Source organism: Dasypus novemcinctus, chromosome 12, assembly GCF_030445035.2.
Source record: "Dasypus novemcinctus isolate mDasNov1 chromosome 12, mDasNov1.1.hap2, whole genome shotgun sequence".
Classification (NCBI taxonomy): domain Eukaryota; kingdom Metazoa; phylum Chordata; class Mammalia; order Cingulata; family Dasypodidae; genus Dasypus; species Dasypus novemcinctus.
The window spans coordinates 53,496,300-53,514,277 of record NC_080684.1 but is presented as its reverse complement, the minus strand read 5'-3'; the positions used below and the strand labels follow the sequence as shown (position 1 = coordinate 53,514,277).

General features: G+C 39.4%; 1 protein-coding gene across 1 annotated transcript in view; it reads right to left on the bottom strand.

Moving 5' to 3' along the window:
* Nucleotides 1-17,978, bottom strand: part of LGR5 (leucine rich repeat containing G protein-coupled receptor 5) — a 129,053-nt gene that overhangs the window by 58,132 nt on the left and 52,943 nt on the right. Inside the window, exon 2 of the mRNA XM_058308427.2 lies at nt 9,113-9,184. Coding sequence (XP_058164410.1) covers nt 9,113-9,184 — 72 coding nt within the window. The remainder of the gene's footprint in view (nt 1-9,112; nt 9,185-17,978) is intronic.

Sequence of the window (17,978 nt, the reverse complement as noted above, 5' to 3'; positions counted from 1 at the left end):
AAGTAATATGATATATAGTCATTACTTTTACTTGATTTGGAGTTTTTTTTTTTTTTAAAGATTTATTTTTATTTATTTAATTTCCCCCCCTCCCCTGGTTGTCTGTTCTTGGTGTCTATTTGGAGTTTTTTTTATAGCTTCATTTTGTTAAATGGAGGGATGAGGGCAAAATGGTCAGATTTGGTCCTGATTTCTCCTCTTTGGGCTGTGGCCTGGAGAGGGAGAGGTGTGTGGATAAAATGGCATGAGCACGGAGAGTCGGTAGGGGTGCTTGTCCCTGTTTGGGACCCCGGGGGAAACTGCGGTCAGGGAACCAAAGTACATGTGTGGGCCCAGCCCAATCCCAAGGTCAAACTAGCATTTTCAGTGAAAAGAGAGGGGCCTGGCTAGTTCTATCAGATCTCCCAGGTCACTTGCTGGGTGAACCCTGGTCCTCTAGTTTTCAGTTTTTTTCCTGATTTTGGTTTTCTTGCTTCCCACCATTAACTAGCTATGAGACTTAACACAAGTTCCTTAACTGCCCTAGGCCCTCATTTCACTTAATTTTTTGAATGATAGAATTCTTTGACTAACATCTTTTTTGCCCCAAATTTGTTTTTTATATTATACTTCCATTTCCTGACCACTCCCTTTTTCTTCTATATTAAAAAAAACAAAAATAAAAACAAAAGTTCCTCTTGTTTATCGTAAGGTTTTGTTTTGTTTTGTTTTTTTACAACGTATCTCTAATATTTAAAAGCACTTTCCAATGCTTTGTGCCTGGGCAATAGGTCAAGGATTATTATTGTCTCCATTTTATAGATGAAGACACTGAGGCTCAGGAAGTTTTTGTGTAAAGTAAATGACATTGTCACTTTCCTGATTTCATTTCAATGTAATCTTCTTATGGGGCAAGAAAGCTGGCTAACAACAGTGTTACTTAGATAATGAGAGCCGAGTGAACTTGGCTATAATAATCCTTGTGATTTAAAGGAAGACATTTCAGACTTCGTAGTGAATTCGTTCTGGTTCCTAGAAATTACTTTATTTTCCAACTTTTACAAAGCACATGACAACTAGAGAGCCCACAGTCTATAAATGCTAAATTAATGTGTTCTAAAAATCTGATAAGAGCTAATATCAGGCTTAATGGTAGTAGTTTCCCCTTAGCCTCATTCTGAAGATCTGGATGACACTTGACTACTTCCTGTTTTCTGGTACTATTTTCCTCTCTGTGATCTTCCAAGGGTGATTTCACTAATATTATTTCCGAAAAATGTTCACTCTTCTGAGTTAAAATTCCTCTGAATAATTCTAGTTAAACTAGTACTTAACTGTAAACTTTCTGAAAATTACTCACTTGAAGTATCAAAATATTCTTATTTGCAAAAAAACTTGTTCTAAAGTTAGCAAAAATATAATGATATTATAATTAGTGACTCTCAAAAGACAAATGAGGTGATGAAAACTACTATAATAGTCAATTCAAATCGACTTCCTAATTCAGGTCAGCTGATTAATTTTCCCTGGTTGCTTGGGGGCTTCTGAACGTACAGGTTTGGCTTTGGGTTTATGGATGCAGGAGTCAAGTGTCTGGGTCATACGAGGAGTTGGACACATACGGGATGAGACTTCTGGTCGGATGTAATCTATCAATCTTGTGTCAGCTGGCAGAAATGTATCATCATTTTACTTGCTCAAGCCTGGCCATTTACGTGTAACTTGAGTAACATGCCCATACAAGCTGGAAGGGGAAACTAGAGTTTAACCTGATGGCCTACCTCTTTGGTAATGGTTGCGAAAGCCAGGTCAGTAGGCTTAGATTCAGGGATCATGACAGTCTCTCAAATGTTTTTCTTTCCATCGGAGAAAAAAAAGGTCTTTCTTAAAATACCTCAAGTAGTAGCTATTTTTAAAAAACTATAGTTATCTATTCCCCCAAAAATTATGCACATTCAATTGGTCAAATCCAGCCGCATTCCTTTCTTTCTTAAACTGTGTATTCATTGGCGGTGCATCTTGTTTTCATCGTTAGGTAGGATAAAAAATATTCAGATAGCATAGGATTGAATAAATGAATGCTTTCAGGTCAATGGGGTCCTCCTTTAAGGGCACGAAGCCCTATGATTTCTTTAATACATTCAATTTTCAGCTTCTTTGTGACGTTTTCCTTAGTTATCTCAGTCCATAGTCAGCTCTCCTAGAGGATATATTTTATACAGAGTTGCCTACAAAGGTTCATTTTCTACTCTTTCATATGTAATCCTCCTGTTTAGATGATAGGCTGCTAAAGGCAGAAATTCTATTGCCTGCACAGAGCAGGGAGCTCAGTTGATATTTATTGATTGATCATATGATCTTGTTTCCAAAGACTGCTGGGCATAGGACTACAGTTGCTTCAGATCTGGCTTAACTATTCAAAGATGACCGGCTAGTCATTATATAACAGATTATAATATTATATAACAGATCAGAAACATCTGAAGAGTATTCCTTCTTTATTACACATTGAATTTAAATTCAGTAAAATCTTTCTTTGAGTACTTTCAATATGCCACGTACTGAGCTTTTGGGCATACAACCAGTAGCTACCAGCTTTTCAAACAAATTGTAAATTCTGGGTCTTTATGTTAAGCACTTTATATACATGTGTTATTTAGTTCTTACAAAAACCACATTAAACAAGTGACATTACTATCCCTCTTTTATAGATGGGGAAATGAGCTTATAAGAGATTATTTGCTTATGCTTAAGTAGAAAGTTTACATAAGGCAATTTTGAACCACGCATAACATTTTGGCTCCAAAACTTGGGTTTTTAACCATTTCTTTAGTTAAAACTAGGTTGGTCATGAGCACCTAACCTGAAATAGAAAAAGCACAAGGACACAAATGGCTGTATCACTTGAGTCAGTGGCCGTAAGAAAACTGTTGCCCACTGCTTCTTATTAAACTCTCCCATTGCCTTCCAGATCAAGCTTATCACTCTTACTGTTCTGAATGGTTTTCTCTTTCTTCCCCTTGTTAGCCCCTCTTTTAATTCTCATCCTCCAAACATGGATATACCTCAAATTTCTACCCTCACACCTTTCTTTTCTGAAGTGGTGCTCAAACTTTAGTGTGTACTGCCATCACCCTAACAGCCATAAATAATTCAGATCCCCAGATCCAACCTAGGCCTATTAAATCAGAATTTCTGGTGGCAGGATTTGGGAATCTGCATTTTCAAGTAAGCAGCCCAGGTGACTGTGATGTAGGCAGAGAACCACACTGGGAAGCATACACCCTTATCCTCCCCAGCATCTTCAACCAAAATCTCTTTGTAAACAACTCCCAAACAGTTATCTCAAGAACAGACTCATGCTTTAGACTCAAATTTCAGCTGTGCTATTGACATTTCCATGTGGAGACCTGCTGGCACCTTACATACAGTATAATCAGAACCAAGCATCCTTGTGCCTCCAAAATCAGTTGTTTCCCTTGAATCCCTTCTGTTAACTGTCTATACCAGGCTCCTGGCACCTAACCTTAGAACTTTACTCATAGTCATACCTTCAGAGCTCTCTTCAGTCCCTACATTCAACCAACTGATGAGTTCCTGCCTGTCTGTCTTGGAGGTGATGATTCCTCATATTCTAGTGGGTCCCAGTCCACCTATACGGCTTTAAAAATGATGTCTGGGTCCCAATTTACATCCATTAATATGTGTTGAATAAATAAGTGGGAGAGTAACAAGAAAAGAGAGGATAAAGTTAAGAATAGAAATGTATTTAACTGTATTTATAGGTGTTAGGGATAGGGGATAAAGAAATGCTAAGGAAGAAAAAGAAGAGGAGGCAGAGAGGTAGGAAGAGAACCAAAATAACTGCCATGAAAAAAAAAACACCATGGAAAGAGTTTCAAGGGGGTAGCACAGATAACCAAGTGCCAGATCTGTGGAGACAGGAGGCTGAGCACTACAATGAGGGCAACGAGCATGAAGAATATGCAAGTGCATAACGGGTTCTCATTTCATTATCACAGCCCAAGGTGTGAATTATCATTAATCAAAGTTCTTTCATTGTCATTTCATCTGATCTTCAGAAAAATCTCAAAAGACAGGCAGGACAGAGCTCACCATTTTCAGTAACATGGTGAAGAAGCAGAGAAGCAGTAAGTGTAGACTGCTTTCAGGATGTTTGGTGGTATCACTCTTTACAAATTTCATCTGCAATAATAGATATCTGCTATTTATATAGAAAATTTTCAAGGCCAACCATAATATGAGCAAATGGTTCCTGGGAACAATAGAAACTTAAAAACAGACCTCCCCAGAGCTTCTCATGTTTCCTTCCTAAACTGAGTATTTGATTCCAATAGTGCTAGAATCTGGGAAGATTTTTAAATGCTACTCTGACATAAAGGCCTTTAACTTACACAGTTCAAAATGGTAACAGTCTGTTTTTCTCTGGTTAATCAGGCTATCAGTCTACGTTTATGTGTCTTGTAGATGTCAGCAATGGGCATCACCTGCCACTAGCTCCTAACATTTGAACCACACTCTCTGACAGGCCAAATGTAGGATATTTTATTTGTCCACATAACAAGAATTTACATGAAGTCCCCAGTAGAACTAAATAAATAGTGGGGGGAGGACCCCACGTACTAACGGAGACAAATGCAATGATTGCTCAGGATGTTAACATTTGGTGAAGAACTATCTGCAATGGTTGCCTATATCCATTAAAGCTGAGATGGCAACAGCTTTTTCTTCACAAATTCTGTATACTTGGGACTAGTGTAAAATCAAGCTCAGGAAATAGGCAAGAAGGGGGTTGGAATATTCTGGAGGGAGTGTCCAGTTTACTAATATAGCCCAATATATGAATTATCATTTACACTTCTTCCATCATTTCATTTTTCTTCAGAAACATCTCAAAAGACAAGCAGAGCCACTCTCACTGCTATGCCCTGGGGCCCAGAGGGTAAGTGAACTATCAGCTGGTTCAATGGTAGAGCCAGGGCTTGAGCCTAGGGCTTCTGGCTCTGGATACTGTGCTCTGCTCTTTACATAGCACAGTCTCATGACACTCTGACCGGTTTTTGTTTTTGTGAAGGAAAATTGCTCTTCTTCTCCTCATAGGATGTTTGGCCTGTGCCTGTCTGGTGAACTTGGAGGACCATAAAAACTAATGAATAATGAATGAGCCCTGAATGTGTCCAAGCATGTGGCACATAGGTAGTAAGTATTCCAGAATCCCAGGAGGGAGAAAGACCGTTGATCATGATGGTTTTTCTTCTTCTTAAATATGGGCTCCAGAAAGTTATTTTATCCAGAGTTACAATTTTTTGAACGTTAAATCAGTGAATAATATCTCTAAGGTATTATTGATTCTTGCACAATTTTGAACTATGTCACCTTTGTTAGCCCCAAGGATGTATGAGGGATGAACCATGACTGTCCATGTGGTTTACAACACAGTTAAAGGGAATAAACTAGGAAAACAATCAATCGGATAACTAGAGCTAAAAGGTAATTTGACCTTATTAATAGAGACTTTTTAGGGTTGAGTTTTGTGGTTGTTGTTTTAGTCACAGTATCAGCAGGAGTTTCCTATTTAATGAATAAAGAGATAAAGTGTAGAGATGATCTGAATGAACTGAATGAACAACCAAACTTCCAGAAGAGTGCCCTAATTGTCATTATAAATTATATATCCAAACGTATATAATGACAGATATCTAAACATCTATATCTAGTTGTATGGATGGTCATTTGTTAGTTCAAGTAAAACAGTATATAAAACAGGGTACTTAAATATATATATTTATATGTGAAAATAACAACCAAAGATTAGTACTTATTGAGAAATGCTAGATTGGTGAAGTTCTATACCTGAGAATTCTGAGGATAATTTTTTCACAGAGAACATATGAAGGTAGGAAATAAAAACTTGCATACTCAATCTATGTCCCCTCTTCAGTAGATAGTCCTTTCTCACTCTCTTGTGCTATCTCTTTATTCACATATACATACACATACACGTACACACACACATAAACACACACACATACCTATAAAGCTATCAGTTTAAACAGCATTTTCAAGTGCTCAGCCTGTGCAAGCTGCTGTTTTTCTTGAGGTACTGTGGTGAAAAAAAAAACACCAAAGAACCATGCACAATTCAAAGTGTGGCTTTAAATGTGATTTGAATCTTATTTTGGCCTGGGTTTGAATCTTAGCTCTAACACTTATCAACTTGATTATCTTGGGTAAGTTTCTTATTTTTTATGTATGTTAGTTTATTATCTGTGAACTGGGAATAATAATAATGTCTACCTTTTATGGGGTTGTTCAGAGGATTCAGTGAACTAATGGGTGTAAAATACTTTGAAGAGTACTTGGCACAGGGTAAGTTACTATTGTTGCTGTTATAATTATAATAACATTGATATTCCAAAGAGCTTATACTCTAGAAGAGACTATAAACTTAAACATAGGTAAGTTTAATAAAAAGCAAATCAGTGACATAATAAAGGTACAATCAAAATGCTATGCTAAAGGGGCTTAAAAAAGTTAGCCTGAAAAAAAATGAATAAATCAAACAGAGTTGGTCAGTCTTCCAGGTTCTAGGAATACTATCCCTTTGTGTCTCTAAATGGCCAATGATGTCTTCAAAATATCAATTGCTTGTAACACAGAATTACATATGGGGAAGAGGTCTTGCTTTTAAATTCAGTAAGTCAGCCAGGAGTCCAAAACAGAATGAAAAAACAAAATGAATAGCCTTTAAAGTTCTCTCTCTTTCGGAAATTCTGTGATTCCATGGTCAACATACTTCCTGGGGTTTCCAGAGAGATAAAAATAAGATGATATATAAAAATAGCATTTAAGAATAATAGTCCCCCTCCACAATTTTCCTGATTTTTCTTAATTATTGTTTGAAAAACTGGCCTTTGAACAGAATTAGCATTCACTTTATGAAGAAAGAGGGGTTACTATGAATGAGTTGGGTACTGAGGGAGGAACTGTATTAAAGTCCTTAGGGAAATGAATTATTTATTGATTCAATTTGAATTCTAAAGTTAAGGTGTATGTTGGGGAGGAGGGGAGAGTTTTCATCTTAGGATATTATAAGGAAATTAAAGAGAAAACAATAGGAAATGCATAGCTTAGAAATATAGGGGAAGCAGGACTAAGTATTCTTTATTAGTTGTCGTAGAGAAAGGGAGGTGAGAAGGATGTAAATAAGAAGAAAAACCCTGAGTCTGAAATTTACTGAAAATAATCTTTAAAAATATTGACTCATATTTTTAATATTAATAATTAATTAATTATTAATTTAAATATTGACTCTTGTTTTTTCCCTAAAGTTGTCAACATGTATAAGAAGGTCCTTTTACATGTTTTGCTTTCTCCTTAATTAATTAATCAAAACTTCATTTAAATAAAAGCTGATTATTTAATATGTATAAGCTGTGAATAAGCCAGACCCATGGTCCCAGCCCTTATAAAGCTTAAGTTCTAGCAATAGAAATGGCCATAGAGAAAAGAAAACAGAGAAAATGAGGGTACTGGACAACCCAAAGTGAAAATCTATTCCTTGAATGATGAAAACTTACTGGACAAAATAGCCATTTAAGATTTTGTCAAAACAATTTAGGGGGAAACGGACTTGGCCCAGTGGTTAGGGCGTCCGTCTACCACATGTGAGGTCCGCGGTTCAAACCCTGGGCCTCCTTGACCCGTGTGGAGGTGGCCCACGTGCAGTGCTGATGCGCGCAAGGAGTGCTGCGCCACGCAGGGGTGTCCTGGCATAGGGGAGCCCCACACGCAAGGAGAGCCGCCCAGAGCGAAAGAAAGTGCAGCCTGCCCAGGAATGGCGCCGCCCACACTTCCCGTGCCGCTGACGACAACAGAAGCGGACAAAGAACACGCAGCAAATAGACACAGAGAACAGACAACCGGTGGTGGTGGTGGTGGGGATTAAAATAAATAAATAAATCTTAAAAAAAAACACAAAAAACAAAACAAAAAAAAACAATTTAGGCATATTTGAGTTCAGTGGTAAAACAAAAGTATTTCTTAAAAATATAATGCCATAAAAATATAGATAAAACTCTGGAGAAGAGAACTTTGAGAACATTATCTTTTTGAAAAAACGATCAATGTAACGCAATAGGATGAAACTTTCTTTCCACCTCCCATGATGGATCTTGTGGTGCATCAACAATTCAAATTACTCCCAAGATTGGATCCTGACTTTACGATTTATAAAACAAGTATTTTCAAAAGCAATCATTGCCTAAACAATTCCTTTAATCAAGAGTCAGGGGACTTATTCAACTGATGGCGCCGAACTTTCTTCACAAGGACTAAGATGATGCATACTTCCTTAGATGCCATCTCCCAAAAGGATAAGAGGAGCAAATGAAGTTTTAAATGCAGATTTTTCATTTATAATAGTTGTTTTTCATCTTCTGGAAAGTGGTTACTAGACCTCATCAAGATTTCTTTGCATATCATTAAATAATTTTTAGCATCCTCCTTTTTCGTTATTTATTTATTTAGTTAGTTAGTTATTTTTACTGTGAGTTTGGGAGAGCCCAGTTTTAAGTTCCTCGTGAATTTCATGTTTTCCTGCTCAAGCCTGGAGGGAAGCAGAATTTAAAAGTAGGGAAATAGTAATTAAAAGTGATTAGGACAAGACTATTTGGTGCTATGAAATGTGGGCTCAATTCTCCTTGTCACAAGCCGAACCAAGCAGCAGTTTTTGGTTTTGATTATAGCTTTCCTTGCTATTTTAATAAACATGAACCAGTATTCAAACTTTTAATATCCTGCTGCTTAGCTATTTCCAAAGAACTATCTCGCTCTTTTAAACAACCTTTGTTTTAAAATTTTAATTTGTTTGGCTCAGTCTCACCTTAGAAAGTTGTAGCCTCATGGTAAACTCTTTTATAAGTTGATTTCCAGAATCATAAGCAGCACACGACCCCTCCCCCCATCCCCCCAACTAAGTGCTTCCTCATGTGCCAAAACGGTTGGTGATGACAGCTTTTCTGCTGTGTTTTATCTGGTTCCCACAGGATGAGAGACAAACACAAGAATGTGTCCAGTGTTGACCAGATGCATTGAGAATACAGATACTTACAACTCTTCTAGGAAGCGGAGGTTGTGCAGGGGATTCGGGAGCAGCTGACTGATGTTGTTCATACTGAGGTCTCTGGAGAGGAAAACACAGTGTGTGAGGAGCAGCGGATGCCTCCACAGGGAAACCCAGCGGTTTAATCCACATTTGCAAGCCATGCAGTCGAATGAACACATTCCTTTGCTTGACAAATGAATCTCTATTCTGTGTCTTACCTGTGTTCCTTTGCCCCCACCCTACTCCCTCCCACCCCCAACCTCACGGTTCTCTATCAAATTAGTGGCCCTAGGAGGAGCTTATGGGGAATTCACAATGATTTAGACCACTCATGGACATGGTTGTAATTCTTCATGTTTAAAATTATGGGAGTAGGACAGCAAAGGAAGCAGACATAACTCAACTCTAGACATAACTCAACTGTGTCTTAAATTTTGTGACAAAGGGGAAATGTCTTCACCATGCAACCCTGGATGTTGTGTTTCTCTGAGACTTTAAGCACCTTGTAAAAATAAATGTTTTGATTCAAAGAAATTTAAAACAAAACAAAAGACAAAAAACCTATCCCCTCCTTCTAACATGTTCCTTTTGCAGGTTCTCGGATTGCATTAAATAAGTGAAATGAACCATAAAACAAGGATGTAATGGGATCCTGCTCTGTAGCACACTTCCTGCTGGGCTTGCACAGTAGTTCCTGGCACAGGAAACAACAAGCCACTTTGGGCAGAACTCAATCAATTTTTGTTTTAGGTGAAACTCCATGTAATTAGATTTTATTCTATTTTGACTTTGCTGTTTCTTTACTGTCTCTCACACAGTCCCATAGCATTGCTGCTATATGCCATCTGCATCCCAGAGGCAAAAAGACAGACTGCTGGATAGATGCTCATCAAGACTCATTCAGACTTTATATTGTCAACCAAAGAATGATTTTTTAAAAAATCATTGGTGCTGAAACTAAATATTCAGAACTAATGCCATTATAACCTCAGACCAGGCCTACACACTTAAAATTTGTCTTGAGATAAGACAATGAGCTTCCTATTGATCTGAATTGTTCCTGTTATTCAAGAGGGCACCCTCATTGCACCCAGCTGGCTGATTCAGTATTGATATCTTGGTTCCTTTACGAAATATTAACTTTTAGTCAGGGATGCTAAGAATCGAGGGATCATCCACTTGGCCTTTAAAAAGTCAGAATAGGGACGCGGATGTGGCTTGAGCAGTTGGACACCCACTTGAGGGTTTGGTTCCTAGTGCTTCCTAAAGAAGACAAGCAAGACAGTGAGCTGCTGCAAGAAGATGACACAACGAGATGACACAATGAACAGACCCAATGAGGAAGAAGAGAAACAATGAGGAAACACAATGAGAAGCACAAGCAGGAGTGGAGGTGGCCCAAATTGGTCACCTCCTTCCAACATGGGAGGTCCTGGGTTCAGTTCCCAACACCTCCTAAAAAGAAGATGAGCAGACACAGAGAGCAACCAATGAACAGACACAGAGAATAGACAGTGAGTGCAAAACAATGAGGGCGGGGGGGCAGGGATAAATAAATTTTAAAAACTAAGTCTAAAAAAAAGTCACAGTATATGCAAGGAAAATATATTTTGTCAAATGTTTTAGAGTATGTGTATTAGTCAGGCAAAGGGGTGCTGATGCAAAGTACCAGCAATCGGTTGCTTTTTAGAAAGAATATTTATTTGGGATAAAAGCTTACAGTCACAAGGCCCTAAAGAGTCCAACTCAGGGTACCATAAGAGATACTTTCTCACCCAAAATTTGTTACCATGTGTTGGAACAAGATGGCTGAGGACATCTACAAGGGTTCAGCCTTCCCCTTCCTCTTAAGGCACAGTGGTCCCAGCTTCTTCCAGTATCAGCTATAGGCTGGGATAAGTCTCGTCTCTCTCCTGGGGCTTGTTTCTCCCCGGGTTCAGCTGCTCTCTTCTCTCCACAAGGTCAGCTGTAGACTATCAGGCTCTCTCTCTTCCTGGGGCCTCTGCTGTGTCTATGAACTGTCTCTATTCCTCTATGTTCTTCTGTGTATTTACTTCCTGGAGCTCCAGCATCAAAAACTCTACTCTCAGGAAGCAGACTTGGCCCAATGGATAGGGGGTCCACCTACCACATGGAAGGCCCGTGGTTCAAACCCCGGGCCTCCTTGACCCATGTGGAGCTGGCCCATGCGCAGCGCTGATGCGTGCAAGGAGTGCTGTGCCACGCAGGGGTGTCCCCCGTGTAGGGGAGCCCCACACGCAAGGAGTGCACCCTGTAAGGAGAGCTGCCCAGTGCAAAAGAAAGTGCAGCCTGCCCAGGAATGGCGCAGAACCCACGGAGAGCTGACACAACAAGATGACGCAAGAAAAAGAAACACAGATTCTCAGTGCTGCTGATAAGGATAGAAGCGGTCACAGAAGAACACAAAGCGAATGGACACAGAGAGCAGACAACTGGGGGCGGGGGGGAGAGAAGAGGAGAGAAATAAAGAAAAAAAAAACCCCTCTACTCTCTCCTCTGCTGTGTAGTTTTCTCTGTGAGTCCCTGCCTTTAGTGGGTGGGGACTCAACATCTTACTGACATGACTCAATCAAAGCCTTATTCATAATTTAATCAAATAAAAGTGAAACTTCTGAATCCAATACCATCTAATATACCCAGAGGAACAGACCAGTTAACAAACATAATTCAATATCTTCTTTTGGAATTCATAAACAATATCAAACTGCTACAGTATGGTAAAAAAAAAAGTAACAGAATTACTGTTAATTTTAATTAACAGTAGTCAAGTAAAATACTATATGCTCAATCTAAAACTAAACAATGCTGAATATATAGACTACAATAAAAGTTGTATTATCCATATTAAAAGTAAATGGATTTTCTGGCAAGAACCAAATTATTGACTAAAAATTATTTTTTTTCATGCTGAGATTTCTCTGAAGAAGCAAAGTTGTTTAGTCCACTGAAACAGACATGTACTATCCTGATGAATATATTTTTTGGATTCGTCTCAGTGACTACATAATATCTGCAAAGATTTATTATTTCTTAGGGTTATATATCCCACTTATTTTCCAAAAGGATCAAGATGGCATTCTTCAGGAACATGTTATGGTTTAGATAAGCCAGTTGGTATGGATGATATTGACTTCCCTCTCTTATATTTTTTCCTGTGTGACAGACAAATCAGTTTGGGACAAATATTGATCTTGTCTATGTACAGACAGCTCTGACTAGAATTGGTACATTTATATATTAAAAGATTCATAAATATTTTGCATTATTTTAATGTTACCCTATTTTAGGCAAATGGAAGTGAAACTTCTGTAAGTATCCATTCTCAGGGATCCTACTGGAACACATTTTATGGTGGAAGATCCGAGAACAGGACTGCTAGATTACTATGCCTCACATCTGAACTCTGACCTACTAGCTGCATGATCTTGGGAAACGAACCTGCCTGTGCAAGCTTTAATTTTCAAACAAGTGTGTCTACATTACTAGTTTGAAACCCTGTGATCAATTAGCTGTTTCTAATCAGAAGGGAATTACTTTTTTTAACCTTTTTTTTTCTTTCTTTTTTTATGTGGTATGGGGATTGAGCCTGGGACCTTGTACATGGGAAGCCAGCACTCAATCACTGAGCTATACCTGCTCCCAAGGGAGTAACTTTTGATTCTCTTTTTAAAAGGGAGAGTACCTACTTTTCCCAACGAAAATTAATAACTTCTTGGTGCTACCTGACATTTTATGTTATGCTTCTTCTTAGAAGATGGGCTTCTTTACTTTTTGTAACTCTTAACTGCCTGCTTTCCAATATGGACTGTTTTCTTTTAAAGAGTTTCCAGCAACGCATATATAAGTCTATGGCAGAAAGTAAGTTTTTTTTTTTTTTTTAACAAGAAAGAAAGCCACAATTTTATTTATTTACTTCTCAATAAATCTGAGGGGTACAGCATCACATGGATTCAGTGTTCAATGGCCTCAGCTGGAAGGTTGCTTCGGAATTTAGCATGAACTATGCCACTCTTTCCATGGGCATGAGTTACCTTTCCCCAAATGACTCTGGCTTTGTTGGGTTTGCCACCAGGAGACACGGCATTGTTTTTTGCTTTGTACACATAAGCACATCTCTTGACCAAATAGAATTCAGTTTCATCTCGGGCATAAATGCCTTCAATTTTAAGAAGGGGTGTGTGCTCCCTCTGGTTCCGGAGCCCCCGCTTATGGCTAGCAAAAGTGATCTTGGATCACAGCCTTCCAGACCTATTTGCCATTTTAGGAGTCCTGTTCCCAGCAGGCCTCCAAAGGCTCCAAGATGGCGGAAAGAGAGAAAATAACTTGAAACAATGACAATCTAAGATAAAACAGAACTTAAAATAAAATGTAAATTCAATATGGTTTTTTAAATCGTTTAATGCATTCCTAGGCGAATCTCAGGTAAAAATTAATTTGCCTGCACTGACTGTTTCCTTCCTGTGTGTACCTTTTGCATTTTTTCAAATGTAGCAGTGGTCCTCCAGCTCAGTGTCTTCCAAATTGTTGTGAAAGACCAATTCAAAAAAAGAATTTCTAATTTGGTATGTACTTACATTTTTATAAAATATAATAAAAAATTAATTACTAGAAAAGTGAACCAAGAGTGCAAAGGTATACAAAGTACAAACCTCAGTATTTTATTTGGCTTAAAATATTATGTTTGTGGATTGGTAAAAATCAGCCATGGCCCAGGATGGAGGCTCACTTCACTGTTTGAGTACCAGTGCTCTTCTGCCTTCATGTCAAGAAGGGTAAGACTTAAATTACTTTTAGTTTGCTCAATTTTGGAGTTAGAAATAATAGAACCTGAGAATATCTGACTGTGAGAGACGAGTGGCACTCACCAACACCAAGGGTGCCTTATAGATGAAGATGGTGAGTTTGGAGATAAACTCAGAGTGACAGCACAGGATTTTGTGGGAAAGCCCAAGGGCTAAAACCTAGACCCTGCTGTCTTAGATGGTTTTGCTTTAACTTTTCTTTTTTTAAACGGCCTTTTTGCTCTTCATGAAATACCCTCATTCTCACTTTTAAATTATTATTATTCTTATTTTAAAGATTTATTTATTTATTTCTCTCCCCTTCTCCATTCCCCTCCCCAACCCCCCCCCCCCTCCGCCCCAGTTGTCTGTTCTCTGTGTCTATTTGCTGAGTGTTCTTTGTCTGCTTCTGTTGTTGTCAGTGGCACGGGAATCTGTGTTTCCTTTTGTTGCGTCATCTTGTTGTGTCAGATCTCCGTGTGTGCAGCGCCATTCCTGGGCAGGCTGCACTTTCTTTTGCGCTGGGCGGCTCTCCTTACGGGGCGCACTCCTTGCGTGTGGGGCTTCCCTACGTGAGGGACACCCCTGCGTGGCACGGCACTCCTTGCGCACATCAGCACTGCATGTGGGCCAGCTCCACACGTGTCAAGGAGGCCCGGGGTTTGAACCGCGGACCTCCCATGTGGTAGACGGACGCCCTAACCACTGGGCCAAGTCCGCTTCCCATCTTAAATTATTTTTAAACTCTTTCTAAACATGGTCAAAACTGTGACCGTGGCCATGTCTAGAACTCTAGAACGTGCATTGCAAAGTTGTATGGGAGCAGTTGGCTACATATTAGAATCACCTGAGGAGCTTTAAAGAATATTGATGCCTGCTGAGTTACTTGGTCCAGTCCGGACATTGGGATTTTAAAATGTGTCTCAGGTGATTTGAAAGTTCAACCAAGACTGAGAACCACTCACTGCACAAGAATAACTCTGTAAATTTCTGGTTGAGTTCTTTGAGTGCTACATCTCAAAATTTAGGAGATTGAGATGTTTTAAAAGACTTGAGATGTACTGTTTCCTGAGAGTAAAGGGTTTCATTACAGTGAAAATATCTTGCCTTTGAAAATGTTTTGTTGTTGGCTGGTCTATTATTATTATTCCATTTGACAAATACTAACTGAGCATTGACTGTGGGCAGGTCTTAGTCTAGGAACACAGTGGAGACTCAGTCTGTCTTCTTAACTTTCCCCTCTCCCACAGCCCTTATGTCTATAAGTCACCCAGTGCGAATTCTACTAGGCAGCTCCCTTCCGGATCTGGCCCCTCTTCTTTCTTCTTGGCTGCTGCCTTTGGTCAGGTCCTTGTCATGCTGATAACTGTTCTGCTCACTGTGGTTATTGTTTCTCCTGTGCTAGGTCACCTTCTACTCCATGGCCAAAGAGGTCACCTTGAAAAGTTGACCTGGTCATGTCACTCCATTCAGAGCCACTGCTAGCCACTAAGAAAGATGACCCTCGGATGATTTATGACAGGGCGTTCCTTCTGGGGAGGGGGGAATTGAATTACAGGAAGGCTCTTGCATGGTGATGCAACTGCAGAGTAGGGTGAATGGCTAGGTGAGCAGAGCTTGCCTGGCCTGGAGTTCGGCCCCCAGGGAGGGGCCCTTGGCAGGACACAACCTGCACAATCATAGCCCTGTGGGGCAGTTCTGACTCTGCTGTCTGAGAATTTCAGCTGGTTCCTGGCCTCTTAGAGGAGACGATGTCCAGACTCCTTAGTTCAATCTGGCCTAATGTACATTTTCTAGCTTGATCTTATGCCAGTTTCCTCTCTGTGTTGGGTGCTCCAGTTTTCACTGAAATTCTTGCCATTCTCTTTTGCATCTGTCTTCATAGGTGTGATTCTCTTTCCCTGAATGCATTATCCCCTCTGTTTCCAAATTACTACTCCCATCCCCATTCCACATTCAAGATCTAGCTTAACTGATGCCTGTGTTTTTGACTGAGCTTCTATCTTTCCAGCTTGATTGTACTTCATTTCTATTCTTTCGGCACTTCTGTTTTTCTCCCTGTGGATGAGCCTTGTCTTAGCCTAAAACCTTAGCTCAGATCATGTGTTGATCATCTGGATCTCTGTCTCATCAACCCCCAAACTCCCTAGCACCCTATCTTTTGTTTATTCTCCTGGGAAAACCTCAGCTCTGGGAAAACACTGTAATTCATCTGTTACTGTCCTGGGATATTGTGTGCTTCTAGAAAAGAAAAACTCACAAATGTACAGATTAGTACCATACATTCATGGTCTTTGTGCACAATCCTTTTATTTGTTATTGCTCAGCTTTCCTTCCCACCCCCACAGGAAGTGTTGCCAACCTTAACCACTGGCCTTAAAACTCTTCATCAACAACTACTCCCATTATGCTCACAGGACACCTTCCCTCTTACTTTATGGAAAATAACTGTAATTCTTAGGGCCACCAAATATGAAATAAACCAATTTCTGTTCTCCATTGTCCCCTACTTACTATTACACCCATACTTCCTTTTCCTATGTTTTGCCCATTAGCCCCATCCCTGTAGTAGCCTACAATGTATTACTTCCTGCATAACTTACACTATTTCCTATATTTTTGACCTCTTCCTCTTTCCTTTCAATGTCTAAGCATGATCCAATCTTTTTCACCATTAAAGCATGCAGAAAACCTCCTTGGATCCTGTGTTTTCCTTTTGATGGTACCCGAGCTTTCTTATTCCCTTTGTGGCTGTTTCTAGTCTACATTTGCAGTCTCCACTTCCTCACTTCCCATTCCTTCTTCAGCTTACCTCAAATAGGGCTCCATCTCCCACTGGAATGAAACTACTCATACCAAAGAAAGAGCAACCTCCATATTGCCAACTCTAATGAATGTTTGAATCACTAGGCCTTTTTACTGCATTAGATTCACTGTTTCTGGAAATTCTATATTTTCTTGGATTTCAAATCATCATTCTCTCAGGATTCTTTCCATACTTTTCCAAACTATCCACTTCATGGACACTTTTGTGCAATTTTCTTCTTCTGTCCACCCCTTAAATGTTAATATTTTCTGGAGTTCTGCCTTTGGTTTAGCACTCTTCAAGCTCTACCCTCATATTGGAGGCACTTAGATGCCTATGAACCCTCAAATCTATATGCCTAACCAAACCTTTCCTCTAAATTTCAGAATCATATAGCCACATTAATTCTGGATAGAGCTACTTAGCAATCTTACAGCAATTTACCATGTCCAAATAGGAAGTAATTATTTTCTATTCTAAACTTTTCTTTTTCTGTGGAGTTTTTAGTGAATGTCACCATCATCTTCCTGTCAACAACATCCAAAGCTTGGATACTAGCCAAGGCCTCTTCCTTTTTTTTCATCCTCCCTATCTGTCCCCTTTTCTGTCTTTTTGCTAACCAATGCCTTGTTGCAAGTCCTCATCATCTCTCACCTGGTCACCTGGAATTGCCTCCTAACACTGCAGCTGCCTGTTTCCAGCCTTACCCCTTTAGACCCACCCATAAATGGCAGCTAGAGACATCTATCCAAAATTGCAGAGCTAGCTAACTTACATCACCCTACTTAAAATCCTTCAATAACTCTTCACAAGCTGCTGGAAGAAATCTGTATTTCTTAGTATTGCATACAAGCTCCTTAGTGTAGTATATAAACTCTTTACGACCCTGGTATAGTGACTCTAATTCATCCTCAAGACTCATTTTGAGTATCAGCCCCTCCAGGAAGCTGCCTCCAAATCCTAAAGTTAGTCTAAGTAATTTGTTCTCTGCCCTCCAATATCACCCCATGCAATGACATCATATTGAAATGCTATGTTATGCATCTGTCTCCCACAATAGGCTGTAAACTCCTCAAGGTCAGGTGTGTCTTTTTTTGTTGTTGTTTGTATGTTGTTTCTTTTTTCATCATAGTACTTCTAATGCCTAGCACAGTGCTTGCCATGCCAGAGATACTCCGTGAATTTTGAACTGAACCCTTTTCTACTGCAGCCTTCCTGTGACTTGAACAGAAGATCTTACCCAATCCATTTAATGCAATCATGT